Raw genomic sequence first — 20,883 nt, 5'->3', positions numbered from 1 at the left:
GTGTTCTTTTCGATGGGATACGAATATCATATTTGCATCGAAGCTATATTCCCATCAGAAAAGTTCCAAGTGAACCAAATGTCCAACTATTCAGAATTTTTTTTAGCAGGTTTTATCCAAAAGGAAAAGAACCATTACACCAGCTGTTCAGCTCATCATGGAGAACCGCTGTTGTGCCCATGCTTAAGAACTACATGCATTTTATACTATAATTCTGGGGAAAAGTATAGTCTCAAAATCTTCTGACTCAAAATGTGGCTCAACTTAAAAAGATATTTTTAATCTAATAAAAATAATAATAAATTGTTTGCAATTAGATTCCATTCATTTTAAAAGTTACTATATTTTACAATCAAGTGAAATCTCACTGCGAGAACGCCGTGGAACTTTGAATCCCGTTTACAGGCGCCTCTGATCTTGCTATGACTTCTGTTGGTTTTTAACATCGATAGTTAATCAAGAAATCAATAAAAATGATTTAATGAAAAAAAAACTTGAAGCGAAAAAGGGGGAAATTTCAGCAGTAACCCTACCCTTGACAGCAATTTCTTTTTTAAATCCATATGAGACAGAGTCTTATATTTAGAGTCAGATCTGGACATTTTGAGTCAGATCTTCAACTTAAAATCTGACTCAAAATTTGTCTCCAAATCTGACTCAATTAGACTCGGTTTAGATTTTTTATTGAGAATTCTGAACTTTGGTATAAATTTCTGCCATGAACTAATCCAGTCGGCTCAATGTTACAAATTTAGACAAAATCAGCATTTGACAAAGTAAATGGACATGTTTTAGCCATCACCAGAACTGCTAGATTAGATTTATCATCTGGTTTGTATTCTTGAGTCTGCCCCAAATATGATTGCATGTAATGGAACATGGAACAGTTTTCCGCCATAAGTTTTTCAAACTTTTTCTCAGCCTCCTCTGGACTTTTCAGCTGGTTTTTTCCATAACTACTGCAAAGACCACCACTTTTGAACCCTAAAATATATTTTGAGGTCATCAGTTGAGGAATCAGTGGGAGCTGGGGATGGGGTATTATTCAACCTGGCTGCACTAAAGGCAGGGGACCCTTTCTTGCTAATACTTTTTTCGACAGGCAATTTTGAAACGTACGTTCATATAAAGTCTAATCCGGGATCAAAGTTAACATCTTCCCCTTCTAGCTTGATTGCATTTAACTTTTTTTTAAAAAAACTTAGTGTTGCGTGTAAGCTGCTCGATTCTGATTGGCTGAAAAGTGCCACTTAAAAAAAGTTCAGTTAGTGCTTCAAATGACTACAAATGTATTTTATCCAAACTGGAAAATTGATTTAAGTGACAAAATAAAATATATGTTTGTCACTTAATGTTTGTCACGAGTGTTTGACAAACTAAAACTAAATATATATAGGGGGTTTCAAAAAACTTTGAAAATTTTGTCCACTTTTTTGCTCGACCAAATTGATTTACGAGCTTTGAAAAAATAACAGCAGGCAAAATATTTTTTAAAAAAACAGGCCAAAAAAGGCCAAACTGACCCTGATTTTGACCAAAAAATCGCGTTTTTTCGGCGCGCGCTCCTCCCTCGAAATTTTCAATTAGCTAATTCTAGCTAGAGCCATAGAGGGAGTTTTAAGGAGAGCACAACTTTGATACCAACCGAATATTTTCCAGTCTCCGCTATCCTCAATTAGCCCAATTCTAGTATCCACCAGCTGGATGGTGTGGTTCTTGCTTTTAAAGTACCAGGCCATTTTCACACAAAGTTGTTGCATCAGAACAGCGTAGTTATGAATGTCATAGGCCTTGTTACCTTCTTCCATTATTTTCATCAATATTTGAGATCCTGGTTTCTCTGATTTGATAACCGCATTGCCTTAAAAGACAGCAACGATGGTCGTATATCCCGGATGCTTCGACTGCGCTTAAAATGCCAATTAAGAAACTTTGACGTAGAAAAAGTTGATGAAATAGTAAAAAAAAAAAAAGAGAATAGTTATTTTTACGAATTTTCTTCTTCGTTTCATATTCTCACACAGTAAGTAAAATCACCAGGGATGCAATTCACGCCTCGTATTCCAATAAAATAATAAGACTGCTCGTATCAGGTCAAAACCCTGACTGTTTCGACTTACCACTAATTGGTCTTGAATGGTTTTTGCTAAATGAAAAATTGACAAAACACGAGTTTTAGGCTGATAACATCAAAATGTTAACGTTTGAGTCATTTATGGATTTAATAAGACCAATTAGCTTGCCTCATTTCAATTTGGAAGGATTATGAGTGCGGGTAATTTGCCGCGCACAAATAAATTGAAACAAATTGTCAAGGTATTTTTCCATCTGCAAAGACGCATTTCAAACTAGTGCAAACATACTCGTTTGGCAAACCCAAGATTTCCGGATCAATACTCATACGCAATCAACTTCAGTCAAATTGAACAAACTTTCAACAGTCAACACTGAATGAACAAATTAAAATAAAAAAAAACACTCCGGGCATATATATTCCTCAGTTTCTTCAAGTCGGGTCAAAAAATTGTCTCATTTATAGTTGGAGCGATTTAATCCGCTGCGGACGCCTGTTAAAAGAACGCATTGGGTTTTAATCATCCCAAATTGGCCATTTTAGGAGTTCTCAAACCTCCATAATTTAATAAAAAACAATCGCAGCCGATTTTTTTTTTCATTTGAGCTCCGGCCAAATTTTTTTTTGGTTAGTATAAAAATATTTTAGTCAAGACTGATTAGTTAAAAAATCTAAACCTGAATAAATTTTTTAATAAATCACATCAAGGGTAATTATTTTGATACTTTCCGTGGTGCATGTAAAAATCAATATTAGTTTCGCTCTGGTTTAATTCATTTGAGTGATAATCAAAAAAAGACTCAGAACAAAGCTTTCAATGATGCAACTGCCCTTTTCAAGGGATTCTCAATAAGGGATTCGTGATTAAAAAGGAAGCAAAGTTTTATAGCTTTGGATTGATATATTTTAATCAAATCAAACTTGATTTTTTTCTACCGGTACAGCGTCAGCAAATTATTCGTGTTCTTATTCACCTATTTTAAGCTAAGCCTGCAAAAACTATGAGTTTAGGGAATGAATGGTATAAACAAAAAGACCACAACTTACTTATCATTCCGCCACTTGCTCTCGCCAGATACTTTGGAGCGAGGTCGATTTGTTTCATGGCCCAGATGTCACTGTCGATGTAGATTCCTCCAAATTTGTATACAAGTGCCAAGCGAAGAGCATCACTTAGATGAACAAAGCTGTGACTAAAAAAGACGAAAGAGGTCGCTATCTTTTTTTTTGCTTAATCAGAAATCGTTTGTTACCAAACTGAGCAAAATGGGGTTCTTCCTCAGTTTTGAATCTACTTCCTTGCGTTCCCATATTTTCACTGCACTTCTTCTTCGGCCTATCTATGGCACATCGTTTGGCTGCTTTTGAAAACAACTTAGCGCTGATCTCGGAGAAGCTTACCATATCATCATAAAAAAATGAGAATGTAGAGCAAGAATTTCAAAGTATTTTCTTTCATTTCAGCTGAACCATTGATGCTAAATATTTTTTGACTATTTTTTTATTGATCATTGACTGAGTAACAAAAAATTTAACCACTTATAAAAATAGATAAACGTAGGTGGCGCAGACTTGTCTATGTTTGAAATTTTCTATTTCTACACTTCTGCATTTCTGAACATTGCTCCAATAATGCTTTTTTGTCCAATAATGCTTTTAAAAAGCTTGCTCTAAAAATGGAAACTTTTATATGATATCTTTTTGGATAAGATATCTCAAATAATGCCTTATTAAAAGCTTGCTCCAATAATGCAAACTTTTTTATGTTTATCTTTGAAATAAAACAAGTCAGAATTGCGAAACTTGATTTAATACTTCACGATGCGCCCAAAAAAACTTCGGACTTAGTTTGTTACGTATCAGCTTAACCGTTGAGAGTAACAATTTTTGTACCAATCTTTTGAAAAAAGTAGACAAACCAATCTTTTTAGGAGTACGTCATCCTTAGTCGAACTTTTTTTTACTCATGTTGCAACCATTGCGACACAAAATGCTTCGACTTTGCGCTACCGAAGAGTTTATGTGCGACTTAGCGCGACGCAAAAAAGGTTTGTTGCGACCGTTCCTACTCAAAATGGGTAGGTTGCGACTTTGTGCAACCGAAAAGTTTCTGTGCGAATTTGCGCTCACGAAAAAGCTATGTTGCGACTTAGAGCGTTGAATAAAACGTATGTTTCGACCATTGTGACTCAAAATGGGTAGGTTGCGACTTTGCTCGAAATGTTTGCGCGACCTTGCCCGATCCAAATATTGCGATTTTGTGCAACCAAAAAACGATATGTTGCAGCTACAAAACGATATGTTACAACATTGCACGACTCGGGTCAAGATTTGCAATTGAAGAATTCCCTTACTAAATTCCATTATTAAATTCCATTTTTAAAACTGCTTAAAACTTTTTTTAATGCGCGACTCAAGTTGTGATTTCGCACGACTAGAATTCTGCGCGGCTCATTTTGAGACTTACCGCGACCCATATTGCGATTTTTTGCGGCTCAAGTCTCGCGCGGAATTATGGAATTTCGGTTGAAGAAAAGTCATTTTGGCGACCCAAGTTGGCCGTAACATGAGCCGCAGACCTCGGCCCGGGATACAACATAACAAAGCAAATTACACGTCGATGTTGCATTTCCTCAATCTTCGTTCAAAAAATATTATTTTGAAGATTTTTTGTAGTGAATTACATCAACGAAAACTAAAATGTGTTCAAACTTACTGATGCCTCGCTGTATTGTTCTCGAATGTTTTGTTCAAGAAGTCTATGAAAGGAGTTGATTCCAGAATACTCTCAACCGGAAGACCAGAAAGACGAACATTACCGAATTCGTCTTCTAAGCGTTTTCCCAAGTAATTTTGTGGATTGGATGGCACATAGTTCCAAGTCAGCAGTCTAAAATGCGCAGATTGATTTCTCCCAGAAAAAAAAACTTAGCGAAAAATCACCCTCAGTAAAAACTAGCGGAATTTTCAGTGTAACTTCGATATCTTAAGCTGCTGTTTTGGCTGATAAATTTTTTCTACCATCTGTACATTACTGTTTTCATGAGCTCAATTTAAAAATCACCTGTAATCACTTTTTCAAAAACTAAAAAACTAAAAAGACTTAAAAAATTGCTATTTTGGCAAATTTGGAATGATAAACGCTCGAATTGCAACACGCGTACAAAAATCAAAGTGAATTATTTTAAATTAATTAAAACATAAGTACTGAATGTTTCGACTGCACTTTAAGGCCAATTAAAAGTTTTTTGTTACAATAGCTGACGAAACAATACAAAAAATTTTAACAAATTGTTTTTTTTGTCTCCCCACACGCTATGGAAAATCACAAAAAGGTATATTTAGCGTCTCGTATTCATTTTTTTAAAAATTTTTTCATCGATTTTTTGAAGCAAAATGCTGTGCAAATAACATTTTTTGCTTATGGAAACATTGTTGGCACACAACTTTATTGATTTGAAAAATCAAGAATATAAATGCAATCACAAAAGAATCTTGCTATCGGAAACCGGGCGTTTCATCCTCATTGCAGAATCAAATTTAAAAAATAAAATGGGTCTTTTAAAATCTACTCATTCATTGTGTTCTGTTTCTGTTAGTCGAGGTTAGAATATAGTTTTTATTTTGCTGTTCTCTATGTAACTTATGTTTGATGTTGATTATGTAACTTTCAAACTTATATTCTTATAATCAAGAGAACAACCGCATTCAAAATTCTTCTATAACTTCATTCGAAACTTGGAGCAATAGCATCACTTTCAAATATATGATTAGTAGAAACTTAATTATCAGCTCGAAAGTATCGACCATTAAATCTACAATGACTAAGACTCACCGGGTGCAGTAGTCTGACATCTGTCTGGCGACACTTTCAACCGTGCATAAGTTCCGATTTCGAGCCCAGGGGTGTTTCGTTTCTAAAATCCAAACATTCTTCGACTCGCCCCAATCACCGCAAATCATTTTTTCGGGTGGTGTTTCAATTTCGACTTTTGATGCTAGCGTCTTGTGAGTATAAGAGAATTTATTGAAATAGGATATAGAGAAAACATTTTTATCGAAAACGTTAGAAATATACCAGAGTGAAATAACTATTATCATGCAAGCAATCAATCGATTTGCAATGTGATTCATCTTGTTTGCCTCAATTTATATTGAAAATTATAACACGGAATTATTATCGATGATGTTGAAAAACTTTAGTCTTTTTTTTGGAATTGTGGTAGTTTTTCAACAATTAACTCGAAAATAACAACTGCTGCAATTGTTTTTAATAATATAACAATTTTTGAGTTATTCGAGCCAACGATCATGCGAACATAATTGCGACAACATCTTACGTTTGAGTGATCATCTGAACTGAGACATATTTGCATTCAAGTGTTTATAATGTGTTTATCAAGTGCATATAAATAAGCATATTTGAATTAATTTATAATTTAACTTAGTTTTATATAATCTGCCGGTATTGCTGTACAACATAGTCAATCTTTTTCTGTAGAAAAACTCTCGAAAATTATTTCATTTATATCCAAAGTATTTTTGATAACCAAATTAAATCTCTATTCGCTGCAGAAAAATCGCAAAATTAGGATCACAAAAAAACTCTGAAGCTAAATGTATCATAGCCTTTTTCGGAAAATGGCTTCTGCATCCCGTTTTAGGCGTTAATAATTAATTTTATAATGATTTTATTATCACTCTCACTAAAATTGAAAAAAAATTGCAATTTTATTCAATTAACAATCTATTATATTTTTTTTTCATAAAATTAAATTATCATCGATTGAAAAAAAAATTGACCCAATATAGTTGAATATTAACGCATCGGTATTTCGATACAATTATAATCAATTATAATCAATGATTTCTATCCATTTTTCTAATTCAAATGGCTTTCACAAAACACATTATAATTGATTATAATCCTCTTAATCGATTATCATCGATTATAATCCGTTATACTCTATTATAATCAATTAAAACTTTTATGTTTGCCCATATGGTCGTAGACTTTGTCTCTGAATTGCATATTATTTATGCTTTTCACAAGCGTTGGTTTATATGAAAAATGAGAAATTGTTTTAAAGGTTGTTAAATCATTTCAAAGTTATTTAGCGTTTTTTGTTTCACTTCTTCGCCATTAGTGTGACAGGAGATCTCCTTTTTGGAGATTTCAATACTGACAGAAAAATAATAATCTATAGAAATTAATTAATAAATAGTTTTGGTGTAACAAACTTTTGACAAAATAAGAGAACATAATCGATCATAATCAGTTATAATCAATCATAAGAAATTTTAATCTCCAAGAAAGTATCACCATTATAATTGATTATAGATCCTTTGAACACCCAATTTGGTAACTTTAGTCAAGTATAATTGTTAAAAAACCAACATAATAATCCAGTATAGTCAATTGCTTAAGCCTGGCCTGAACTTGGATGCTGAAGCGATGACAAGCCTGTTCAGTATTTTTTTAGTTTCCGGAAGAGGTGCTCATTTGTTTCTCGACCAATAATTGGCATGTTTTGACCGTCTCGACCAAATTCGGCTAAGTCTCAATCATGCCCGACCCAAGTAATATTTGGTTCAACCGTGCTCGAACGAAAAAAGTGCTCGTTTGTACTCGACGCAAGATAGATGTGTTTCGACCGTCTCGACAGCAAAACTGTTATCGACCCAAAGAACACTTTTCATTCGTTCTATCAAATTCATCATTTTTTTCTCTCGACATTGGTTCTACATCGGTTGAACGTTCTAGCTGGTATAAAACGAATCAAAACGTTTTTTCAATTTCAAAATTCCACAAGTGTAAGTTTGATTTGAAAACCAAGTAGTGTACTTTAAGACCATTTCGAATAATCCAGTATTTCCTACATTTCTTTTCTCTTTTAAAACTATCATAATTGAACAAATTTGTTTAATTATAGACTCAACTTTTATGTGCGAACACATAAAGTCAATTAACTCATAAAATCAAATCACTAAATATAAAGTCATTTTCTTTGTTAACTTTAGTCACATGCACAGCTTAAAATGTTTTCAATTGTAAAAGATTAAACACTATAGTGATGAGCCACGATCATCAAAGCTTATTTGAGTAGTTTTGCTGTTTTTTGCAAAATAAAAAGTTTTGTAATGAATTTTAAAGTTTTGTGATTTTGAAATTCTAATTGAAATTACAGTAATTTTGCTAACTCAACATAATCAGTTGTGTTTTTCTGGAATGAGGTAATTGAAACAACCTGTCAGCGTAAATCCAATTTTTTTTGCTGATTTCCTATTGAAACAAACTATAAATTTTTATGTAATTTTTTGACCAGATTTTACATGAAATTTCTAGCCATTAATTTTTTAAATTCAAAAACTAGTTAAAAACAAACTCAGCAAAACTATATATAGAAAAAACTATTTTATCAAGCAATTAACAACTGTATTATTGAAAACTTGCCGCATGATTTTTTTTATATGTCACAGTATTAGTTTTATTTATTGTAAAATACAAAAATTTCAAATTTTTGGGGTGAACTATCAATCGAAATTTCCAAAACTTAATAAAAAATAACTTAAGCTTTTTTGTAGATTTTTGTTCTGAACTCGATGCACTGAGATCAAAAAACAAATAATAACTTTTGATTTTATTTGAATCTATGGAGGTTTTATTTAAATTCGAGCTTTAGTTAAATTGAGATAAAATGTGCGCAAAGCTTTTCATTTCGACCACCTAAAAAAAAGAAGATAGAATAAGCTTCTGATCATTTTTAGTGTTCCGACCATTGAACATGGGGCGAAAATTTGTATTCGGGTTTGTTTTAAGTTTGGTTTAACTTTTCCTAGTTTCCCACGCAAAATCAGGCACCACAAATAATCATGGGACTGGGTTGAGTGATAAATCGTTTTTAAGCCATGAAAGTCGTGATCCGACGACATTGAAACTTTTTCAAAATTTCCAGTGTCGAGAAAACCGGTTAAAAATTTTGACTTTTCGTTTATTTTGAGCAAGTAAAGCAATCGACTAACGTTCGTTATGCATGAAAATTACCAATTCAGGCTAGAATTTACATAATTTTTTTAGGAGATTAATTAATTTAGGAAGTATTTTTAGCGCTTTCTTGGCAAAACAAAAATCTTTTCAAAAAAAATTAAAATTTTTATTGCGAAAAATTGAAAAACTTTTTCATATTTTTTTCTTAATCATTTTTCGAAGACAAAAGTGGTCCTTTATGCTTAATTCCTTAAATTTTTATGGGCTTGTATAATTCTACCATCACTGACGTACAAGAAAAAAACACTAAATTCATGAAAACAATTTTGGAACTTTTTGGTGGACAGCAACTGGCTATCCTAGGTTTTATGAGTTTGTAATTGAACAGTTTAGAGTGAGGATTGAAACTGATATCTACGTTTTTGGGTCGTGTGTGCTACGCACTAATTAAAATGCGCGGTATCATCTATTTTAATCTTTGAATTTCTATTGATGATACTGAAAGATTTAAAACTCAAATTGGCTTTAATTTTTGTTAAAGATTCAATTTTAAGCACCTGATATTCGACATTAACAATCCTCAGTTTATTAATTATCGAAATTCTTAATTGTCAAAATTTTTATAAAGAACATATGGACTGTTGGACCACTGGGAACACAGAGCCCTCCAATTACAATCAGTCTTAATCTTTGTAGTTTGTAGCGTAAGCTACTTACTAGACTGGCTTAAAAATTACTTTAAAAAGAAAACAAATTGAGTCCTATTTTGCCTAGGCTCTCCTAACTTTTTTTCTAAGAAAAGAATGAGAGGTTGAAAACTTCAGAAAAAAAGGACATCACACGTTATATAACACCTATTACCCGCACTGGAATTCCATGGATAATAATCGATTATATTGTCATTTTATAGTCAGTATCTATAAAATTACAGAACTAATCGATTTTAATCCATCAAAAATGAATTATAACTCTAGTATTTTGTATATCAATATGATTCATTAAAATCCATTATAATCGATTATAACCCATTAAAAATGGATTAAAATCATAATATTTTTTTAATCATTATAACCCATTCTAATAGATTATAATCGATTCTAATGTAATTTTTGAGAGAATTTTTGAGAGAATCAAAAATATCTCAATTCCTGTTTTGTACAGCTACTACAAAGTACGTTTCATAAGTTCCTACTTTTCTTTTCACATAAGTTTTTTTTATTTAAGTTTTATCTACTTTTTCTATGCTCCGTAAACTCCATCGCCTCTTTTAACATCCCCCTTCCCCAGTTTACCCCCGCCCCACAGTTTACCCCTCAGTTTTGTGGTCTGAACTTGCACAAAAATGGATTATAATGACAACATTTTAGATAACAATTTTCCATTTTAATCGATTATTATCCATGGAACTCCGGTGCGGGTACATGAAAATTAGATTTTTCAAGACCTACTTCGACCTACTACAAGCAGGCTTGTTGTTTCGTCTTTTTAACCACATATGACTTTTTACCAACATTTTTGACAGATATTTTACACTATTTGAGTATTTTTGATGACTTCTAAAACTAAAAAAAAAAAACCTGCTGATCTTCCGACAATGAGTACATGAAATTTGGTCTTCTTTAAGTTTGGATAATAAATCCATGCTAATCACCACTCTTTCTTTGGGCGCAACGTGATCAGCATTTTGGGCCGGCTCGAAAACTTATTAATCTCGAGATTTGGTCAAAATAATGAGTTATTAGAAGTCTCCATAAACTTGAACTTGCGCATGGGGCAAAAGTTTGCCAGAAAAGTTTTTTTCTAGACTATCATCTTTAAAACAAAAATACATGAGATACTTTGTAGAGCAGTCGGAACACTCAAAGGCTAAACCCTATAAAGAACCCTTTGCTTTTTAGCACAATATCTGCCCTGAGTAACAAACAGTTATGTTATCGTTAGCTAAACCAATTTTGCACACAGTTTCTGATTACTTTTGCCAGCAAAGGTTGCTTGTATCTGGCAAAGAGGGAAAGTTGTTTTGAGACGGAAAATTGGGGGGGGGGGGGGAGGTTTGATGTTGAAGTTTCAAAATTTTTTCAAAAATTTGGCAACCTGTGTTTTTGTTTTTAAAGTCGACCAAATTGATTTTTCGAGCTCTTCTAAAGCACTAAAATGACACTGTTTTGGTCAAATTTTCTGCGTCAGAGCAATTTTTTGAAAAAAAAAAACAGTAAAAAAAACCGCTTCCCCTCAAAATTTGTATATAATGGCGCCAAAGGCGCCTTAAAAAAATAAGGGTCGGTCGTCGATCAAAAATTGATTTCGTAAAAAGTACCAAAGGGGAACACTTTGGGTCGGCAAGTGGTCGAATTCCTGAAGAAGGGGGAGGCATCTGCCTTCCGCCCCCCCCCCCCCCCCCCCCCCCAAATCCTCCCTGGTTTGAGATACATGCCAATGAGTTTAGATCTGCGAATACGAATTAGATCTGGAAAATAATCAAACTGATTTGTGCTTCCAGCTTTGCTTCGCAAGCTTAGAAGAAAACTGTACAACGGAAAGTAATACAAAGTGGATTGATAATTATCCCAGACTTTGGTCTGAATTACGTTTTAAAATTATTTGATGATTATATACTAGCAATTAAAGCAATCACTTGAAACCTATTAATATAACAATTAAAACTAATATGAACCAAAACAATAAGCTGAGAAGTACCATTTAAACCTTACATAATTTTCAATCATGCTGTTTTGGTTTTTGATTTTCGAGGGGTAAAGTTAATCATTAACAAACAAAACTGCTCGTGTCAGTGCGAAGCCCTGAATGTTCCGACTGCCTTTTGAGAAATTATGGAGCAGTAATAACATTAAAAAACCAAATGTATAAAAATAAAATGAACATTTTTCTTTTCTAAAATTTGAAATTTCTTATGAAAATCATCCCCCCACACGCCATATAAAGAAGAAAAGGATAAATTTCGCTCATTGTAACAAATCAATTATGGCGAATGAGCTTCTTTCAACCAATTTGGAACAATTTTAAGACGGATTAACTCTCCGCTTTCTCGTTAATAGCGCGAATTATATCGCGCATTAATTGTCCCAAATTGGCCGAAATGGCATTTTTTAAACCCCCATAACTCAACGATCACAGGTAAATTATCTTTTTAAACTTAATCTCAGGATAACAAATTTCTTTCGAATGATTTTAAAAATTTCCGTTACAACTGGCTAGTTAAAAAGTCGAAATTTGTCTGGAGAAAGAAAACCCACCCCGAGCACAAATATTCCGTTACTTTCGTTACAAAAGTCGGATCAATAAACTTATTTAAAATACCAAATGAGAGTTTCGAAGTTTATCAATGGTCTAGTGTTGTCACGGATAATTAACAATTGCAATTTACTACTTGTACTGTTACATAGACCATTATAGTCACTGACTCTTTTTAAGTTAAGATTTTGTTTTTGTTCAAGAGTTTGATTAACATCGAAAGATCTGAAAATTTGTTTAAGATTGAAAGTTTTTTTCAAAAATTTGAATAGTATGGAAGCTTTTTGAAATGATTTAGCTGTATTTGGGCGATTCAATGAGGGCTATGTTTGAAAATTTTTTTACCATTTTTAGTGATATCCCAGAGTGTTTTTTGCTTGTTGTCGTCAAGGGATTTTTCAATCAGAAATTTTATTTTCATTCAAATTTGAGATTATGTGCTTTTTCGTGATGCCAATTTATTTCACGTTTTTTACGACAATTTATTTCAAGTTTGATATCATTTACTGTTACAAAAAGAATCAATAAAAAATGAGTTTTTCCTAAAAATTTGAAAAGGTTGATGATAAAACTGTAAGTTTTTTCCCTCTTTTCTGAATTTAATTTCAAAGACTCTTTTTTTTGTAGCTGCATAAAAAAATTTTACGTTTCGTCGACCAAATACTCTGGCAAAATTGATCAGATGTGATTCTTGTTTTTGGTTTCGTTTTTTTTGTAAAACGTCACTGTAAAATGACAACACGTACCTAGCTTTTAAAAATTTAATTTCAATGCCAAAAAAAACATTTTGGAAGAATTCAATGCCAGTCAAAAAAAGTACTCACGCTAAAACATGAATGCTTGTATCAAGGTGAATCCATGTTAGTAGTGCGCATTTTATTGCGCGTTAATTGTCCAAAATTGGCCGAAATGGCAATCTTTGAACCATCACACCATAACAAAAATTGATCACAGGTGAAATATATTCTCAAATTTGAGCTCAAAACAATAATTCTTTTCGGTTGATTAGAAAATATTCCGTATAATATTCTCATTTAACAAGTAGAAATTTGTCAGAAAAAAAGCCAACCCGAGCTTAAATAATCCGTGTCACTTTCGTTAAAAAAGTCGGAACGAAAAAAATTAATGCCAGATTGAAATTTTGGAACATTTTTTGTTCCGACTTTTGTAACAAACGTAACGGACTATTTGTGCTCGCGGTGTTCTTTTTCTTCAGAAAAGTTTGGAATTTTTAACTAGCCATTTTGTAATCATTCAAAAGTTATTGTTGTACTGAGCTTAAATTTGAAAATATATTTCACCTGGGATCAATTTTTGTTAAGTTATGCGGGTTTGAAGATTGCCATTTTGGCGATTTTGGGACAAATAAAGCGCTGTATATTTCGCGCTTTTAACGCGTCAGCGGAGATTTAATCAGTCTTAGAATTCGTTCAAATTGGTTGAAGGACGCTTATTGTTACAACTTTTAGTAGGAGCAAAAGCTATCATCTTTCACTTCATACGGCGTTTGAGGGGATTTTCATCTCATATTTTAATTTTTTCTTCATCTTTTTGTTACATTTAATTCTTTATGTTATTACTGCTCCATATACCTTAACAGTCGAAACATTCAGGGCTTCTCCCTGATATGCAGTCTTGTACAGGTTTTGCATTGATATTTCAATTAAATCAAATTAGATTTACACAATCAGAGTTGAATCACAATCACAAATTTTATTAGTCAAGGTTAGAGGCATACAACATCTTCAAAACAGTTTTAAGTTTAACTCCCAATTAATGCATAGAACTATGATTCCTGAAACCTAAGCACGCTTAAATCTATGCACTTGCATCTCAATGCAATTTCAATTTTTGCCCTTGATAACACAAATTGAGTTTTATCGTGAGCAGTTTCTTTTTTTGAACAAACTATGTGAAATTTTGTTGTTAAAAGACCTGCTTTCAACTTTATTTAAACAAAGTATACTCTGTGAAAGATGCATTTTTTTGTTATGTCCTACATTCGTTGAAAAAAAATGCACATTTTTTGTTGGTCCATGCCTTGATTTTCGATTTTTGTAATTTCGATTTTGTTTCTGGCTGTTTTTTGCGAAAAACTATATTGCCAAATTAATTAACTTGTCAAATTAATTATCGTGTCAAACAAAACCGTTACAGATTATTAGTCTCGACAACTCTATCATACATAATAGCTCACTCGAAATGAAACATAGTCATCGATTTGTAACAATTCCCTTAATGATTTACATAACAATGCACTTTATTTATGAAACACACCTAACTTATAAAAACGTGGGTTCACAATCACTTGAACAGCTGAAACTCAATTTAAGGTCCAGGAGAGGAGATAAAATTGTGTGCGACGAGTGGGGGCGTTCGAAAAACATTTGGATTTTGGAGACCAAATATTCTAGAATCAGAAACCGTAACTTGTGTGCGGTGGAAAGTGTTGCAAGGCGTATGCCAGATTATTGTGTCAGGTTTGCTTTTCTTGTTGTTCCGACTGTTTTCCACTTTAGTTCCCAATGACGAACAGGCTTTTTTCATTGGAGTTATTTTTTCCTTTCAAGAACTGATCAAACTACTTCATAAAGTCTTGAAATATTGATGACCATATTTCAAAAAGCTTATTATTTGATTAATCAAAAATCAAAAACTTGGTGGCGAAAAAATTATTCCTTTTTTGGTACCGAAAAAATTATTCCACGTCAAATAAATGTTTGATTATTTTAAGCAGATTGATTTCAGGTTACTTACTTTGAATTACAACCCAAATCATCAAAGAAATCTCGTTGGTCGAAAACTTCAGCGAAAGTTTCGGAATATACAATTGTCTCGTCTCCCTGCCAAGGAAATACTAAACGGAACGCCCTTTGAAAATTATCTGCTGGAAAGATTCTGGAAAAATAGAACCCATTACGGGTAAGTGACTTTGCTATATCAAGTATCACGTCCCTTTTGAAAAACATATAGACATAACCTACAAACAAACTCACATACAGACACCCAGCGGATCTAGGGGGGTTTTGACCCCCTGCCGACCCAAAGGGTCTCCCCTTTGTACTATTATCCAATATCCATTTTTGGTGTTGGACCCTAAAATCTTTCTAAGGATGCCTTCGGCGCCAATATATACTAACTTAGAGGGGGGGGGGGAAGCGCGCGCCGAAAAAACGCGATTTTTTGGACAAAATCAGGGTCCGTTTTTTTCAAAATTTTGCTTACGGCTCAGAAAATTCTTGAAAATTTTTGAAAATCTCCCCTTGAGAAAAAACTAGATCAGTCCCTGGTCTAAATACACTCTTTTAATTTGTCACTTAAATCAATTTGTAAAAAAATTTGGATGACACACTAAAAAAAATTCTTTTGGAAGTCTTCCTATCCCCAACGCACTATTTGAAGTTCAAAGTGTATATTTAGCATATAACAAGGTGATAGTTAGGTCAATTAGCATGCCACATTTCAATTTAGTCATTTTTCAATCGGATTGAATCTTGGCTCACGCTTCAATGGCATGAATAATATTGCTGAAAAAAAAAATTGCTGTTGTTTTTTTTGTGCATGTTATACATTACGAGTCCGAACTCTGCATTTTGGTCATTGTATGTGGATTCCACTTTGTTACCTTTGTTCTTCTTTTGTTCTTTCATTTTCTTTGATCGTTCCGACAAAATTTTAACATGTTGGGAATCCAGAAACATACAGACACAAATCTGTGCGCCTATCTAGTGCACAGTTTGGCCTCGTAAAGTAATTAGAAAGTTGTAAAAGCGCCAAGAAAACTCATTGAAATTGGCATAATCGACAACATTTTTCCTCAAAAATGCATGACAAACATAAAAACGAAAAGAAAACAATTAAATGAACGTCTTTAATGATTTATATTTTTGCTCATTAACTTTTCTAGAAAACTTTCATTGCCGAAGAAGAGCTAATTGGTGTTATCTCTTAGTATTATCAAAAGTTGTAAGCTTACTAGCCCAAATAAAAGTTAAATTTTCAGTTAAGGACCGTTATTTGATCAAAAATGAATTATAACTCAAAAATTGTAAAACTGAAAAATTGTATTTATAAATGCCATTTGAAAACTCTATTTTGATCTATTCAATGGTCGGAACAACGGAAAAATGAGGTGTAATTTTTTCTATCGTTTGTTTTTAAGTTCTTTTTTAAATCAATGTAACGCGGAGGAAATATTGAACTATTTATATTTTTTGTTCTAAATACGGATTTCAATTTCTAGAATACTCTCGGCAAGGGCGGATATGAAGTTTTCTCGACCAATCTATTTTTATGTTCACCATTTTTTTTTCGAGCCCTTCATTGGATTTCCGAATATTTTAAATTTTTACAGTTAGTACAAATTAAAGATCTTTTTTTAGAAATATAAAACTGACAAAAATATTTTATATTTCAACCGATTCGCTTGTATTTTCCTAAATATAAACACCCTTTTTCGACACTGTGAGTTGATGTTCGACAAATCTTTCGAAGCAAGTTGTTACATAAGTTAAGAAGAAAAGTTATTGTTCTGACATCCGAAGAAAGTAAAAAATATATGTGCTCGCGGGTTGGTTTTTTTATTCAACCTCTATCCAGGGGATTTTTTGTGCAAGATCCGAAATTCTTTATTTCTTGCATAATTTGATTCTCAGATTTGAAATTCTTTATTTCAGATCTTGATAAGAGTTTGCAAAAATCAGATCCGAAAATTGGATCTGAAATGAAAACTTCAGATCCAAAATAACTTTGAAAAACAAAATTTCAGATCTGATATCAGATCTGAGAAATCCTTTTTTAACTTATAATTTATACCCTTCGAGCAAAATTTTGAGATTTCTTCAAAACACAATTATGCTTAGACTAAAAAGCGGTCAAAAAAACTTCCCAATAAGTTCACAAACAGTTTTATTTTTCTTAATTAAATTTCTTGTTCGACTGTGTTAAAAGTTTTTTTAAAAATGTTAGACTTGTCAAATTTTTGATTTTCATGGGCTGCTTATGCGTTTTTAATGTTTATCTCACTCTAGAGGAAACTTATTTTGGCAGCCTCCACTTTGAGTGTTTCTGAGTTCCTGGTAGTAACAAGCAGAAGCTATCAAATTTGGAAAAAAAAGCAAAAACTGTGTCAGAGTCATTGATTTTTCAGATCTGAAATAACCAAAAAAAATTCAGATCTGCAACTACATCTGAATAGACTTTTTCAGATCTGAATTATTGAAGAAAAACATAATTTAAGATCTGAAATAGCCAATCCAAAGTATCCAAGCGTTATTTATGCATTTCACAACCTATTTCAGATCTGAAATTTAGATCTGAAAAGGAAAATTTCAGATCAGTTTTAGAAATTCACTAGGTACGGGACCAATTCTCAAATATATAGATCCGTCGAGGCATCGATCCATGATTCTTCATGGTACGAGAACAGGTATCCCTCGCCACTAGAATACCCTGACCTAAAGATTGCTGTGAAACGCTCACTTATAGACTAACGAGCCCTGGGATATTTAGATGCTGAAAGTTTTACGCTCATTAATCACGAGTGGTGAATTATCCCGCACTGCAGAATTATTCTAAAATCTTTTGATGCAGGCTAATTGGTCTCATTAATTCCATACGCGATTCTCATTATTCAGCTTAAAGTTCATAGTTGTTCAATATTTCATCAACTAAAAACTTTTCGAGACTAGTTTTGTACAGTCGGAACAGCCAAGGTTTTTTCTTGATACGAGCGGACTTGTTCAATACAATATGCTGGTTAATTGGATGTACTTTTATATCAACATTTCAGTGCAGCTGCTCTTAAATAATGAAAGTTGTATCTCTTTATGAATTGACCTGTTGATTTTTTAGTGTCAAACGCTTAAAATTGAGGAAAAATTTTCCGCCTACAGGTTTTTTTCTCTGAAATTATTAATGTAAGAAATGACTAAAAGCGCGTTGGATCTACAAAAATATATGCTTATAAATATATTCCAAGGTTATAAAAATGATGACTTCATCTGACTAAATTTTAGCCACAGCCCAGTTCACTTGAGTGACATCTTGAGGTTTGCACTGACATTTAAATATGGTGGAATTTACATAGACAGTGACACATGGGCTACGCGGAGGATAGATCTGGCGCCGAAGTACATGGTCAGAGCAGGAGGAGGAATGATTAGTAAGTATGATTGACTTTTTTTCACTTTTCAACTAGAATTAGGACTTCTTAATGAGTGCAACTGAATAACCTTATTATTCATAAGTTTGAAACATTGCTAGCGATATCAAGAAAAGTTTTTCGTGGTGGTATAAATGAAGTTCTAATAAGTTTTAAATTCCGTCTGCCTGTTCTTTTTGAAAAAAAAATACTTTTTGTTCGAAAAGCTTTAGAATTCTAACAAATTAGATTGCGTTGAATTGAGTTTTAGTGCCAAATTGGGCTGGCTCTGCAACTTAGAGTTTCTGCGGGTTAGATGCTTTCAGTATGTCATTCAAGTGAAAACGGTGATTAAAAAACTGATAAAATCTCAAATTGTTTGAAATTTTCTGTTTTTTTTTTATAAATAACACAAAATGACACTGAACCAGGGGTGGATTTAGAGGGGAAGCGAAGGGGGGGGGGGGGGGGGAATGCCCCTCCCCTTAGGGATTCGACCCCCTGCCGACCCAAAGGTACTCCTTCCCCCCGCAGAATTTTGGGCCAAAACATCGTCTTTTTACTGCTTTAGGGGAGCTGGGAAAATCAATTTGGTCGACCTAAAAAAAAGGTCGTCAAAATTTTCAATTTTTGTTTTTGAAAATCCGCCCCCCTCGAGAAAATCCTAGATCAGCCCCTGCACTGAACTATCAATTCATTATTTTTGCAAATTTTACCTCAATATGGCCTTTTTTAATCGCCACATAATAAAAAATTGCCAAAAAGTTTATCGACAATTTTTTTGAAATGTCTCGATTTATAATTTTTTTCAGTGCTCCAATAACTGTAGACTACGTGCTCAGCAAATCGTCTAAGTTAAGTTTCTACGTCTTGTTTCTCTGAGTTAAGATCACTTTTTGAAAATAATATCGTGTTTTCCATTAACTGGTAATTTGACAAGTTCAATCTAGTTTGTCACATTCATTTAGACCATTTGTCGAATTTTGCTTGTGCCGCCAATACGTATTAATTTTGTAAGGGCAACAGAAGAGTCTTTTTTTTATAAACGATAAAAGAATGGAATTGTTAAAATGTCTAGGCGAACTATTTTAGGCAATGCAGTTATCAAGATAGACACGGCACACGATCCCCTTTTGATGAAAGTGTTAAACGTCAGCAGGAAATACTACGAACCATTTAGTTATGCCTTCATTATGAACGTCAATGCCCTACTGATGTTGGAACATTTCCAAAAGCGAAACAAAAGAATTGTAAATGTAGATAATGGTGTTGGTTCTGTGGCTGATGGTGGACCAGGGGACTGGAAAATATTCGGTAAGTTTTCATTTAATTTTTGGACCAAGTTAACATTCCACCAAAACGTTTTTTTTTGGGGGGGGGTTAACTTGTTTCTAAGTGGGAACTTTCAACCAATCTGAATTGAGCATTTGACATGCCACGTTAAGCAAAATCAATCTGAAATAAAAGATTGGGTGGAAAAAATTAAATTGGTTGATTTGGGGGAAGGATCCTAAATTTTAGATGTTATTGAAAGTCAACTGGGTTAATAAGTGTCAATAAAAAAGAGTCAATAAAGTGTCATGAAGTGTCAATATAAAGAATATTTGTTTCTGACTAATCAGATTTTAAAAATGACAAGTAACTGACTCGATGTGAAAGCTAATTCTATAATTCAAACAAGACTCCTCGTATCAGGGCGAAGCCTTGAATGTTCCGACTGCCTTTTAAGATCTAGGGAGAAGAAATAACATGAAAAAAATAAATGTAAAGAAATAAAAGGATATTTTTTTTTAATTTGAGATTTTTTGTGAAAGTCATTCCCCCCGCATGCCATATAAAATAAAAATTGAAAAATTTCGCTACTGGTAACAAATTAATTATGGCAAAAAAATTTCCTTAAAACAATTTGGAAAAATTTCTAAGACGGATTAAATCTCCGCTTAAGCGTTTATAGCTGGAATATATCGCGTGTTGATTGTCCCAAATTGGCCAGAATGGCAATCTTTAAACCCCCAAAACTTTACGAAAAACAATCGGAGGTGAAATATCTTTTCAAATTTGAGCTCAGCACAACAATATCTTTTGAAATACATTTAAAAAGTCCGTCAAAAATGGCTAGTCAAAAAGTCGGCAGAAGAAAATATTTGTCTGAAGAAAAAAAACCACCCCCGAACACAAATATTCCGTTGTTTTCGTTACGAAAGTCGGAACCAAAAAGACTCTTGTTCTATTCGGAACCATTCAAAATAAACTTTTATCAGAATACTTACACACAAACCTAGTGGGAGACGAGCAGCCACTTTTTTTCTACCAAATTCATACATTTAACTGATTGATCTTCTCTGACATTAAAAAATGAAAGAAAAAACTTAGTTCTCCAAACAAGTATACACCATGACATCAACACAATTAAACTAGTACTTAAAT

The 20,883-nt window shown here is 33.0% G+C and overlaps 1 protein-coding gene across 1 annotated transcript; it reads right to left on the bottom strand.

Annotated features, from left to right (window-relative positions):
• Positions 1 to 701: 701 nt before the first annotated feature.
• On the bottom strand, positions 702 to 6,037 carry LOC134855022 (alpha-1,4-N-acetylglucosaminyltransferase-like). Its single transcript, XM_063871402.1, has 5 exons — positions 5,910 to 6,037; positions 4,791 to 4,964; positions 3,122 to 3,267; positions 1,646 to 1,861; positions 702 to 984 (listed from the first exon to the last, which is right to left on the bottom strand). Exons 1-5 carry the CDS (start codon positions 6,035 to 6,037, stop codon positions 752 to 754), a joined length of 897 nt encoding a protein of 298 aa, XP_063727472.1. The 3' UTR covers positions 702 to 751.
• Positions 6,038 to 20,883: the final 14,846 nt, after the last annotated feature.

The sequence above is a fragment of the Symsagittifera roscoffensis genome, chromosome 10, assembly GCF_963678635.1.
Source record: "Symsagittifera roscoffensis chromosome 10, txSymRosc1.1, whole genome shotgun sequence".
In the NCBI taxonomy this organism is placed as follows: Eukaryota; Metazoa; Xenacoelomorpha; order Acoela; family Convolutidae; genus Symsagittifera; species Symsagittifera roscoffensis.
This window is presented reverse-complemented; position numbering and strand designations above follow the sequence as displayed.

What these genes read in the sequence shown, in the direction of transcription:
- LOC134855022 (XM_063871402.1), bottom strand. Translation starts at nt 6,037, where the DNA reads ATGATTTGCGGTGATTGGGGCGAGTCGAAGAATGTTTGGATTTTAGAA. An exon ending in ATGTCAGACTACTGCACCCG is followed by an intron (nt 4,965 to 5,909) that starts GTGAGTCTTAGT and finishes TGCGCATTTTAG; the next exon opens with ACTGCTGACTTGGAACTATG. An exon ending in AGCAAGTGGCGGAATGATAA is followed by an intron (nt 1,862 to 3,121) that starts GTAAGTTGTGGT and finishes CTGTCTTTTAAG; the next exon opens with GCAATGCGGTTATCAAATCA.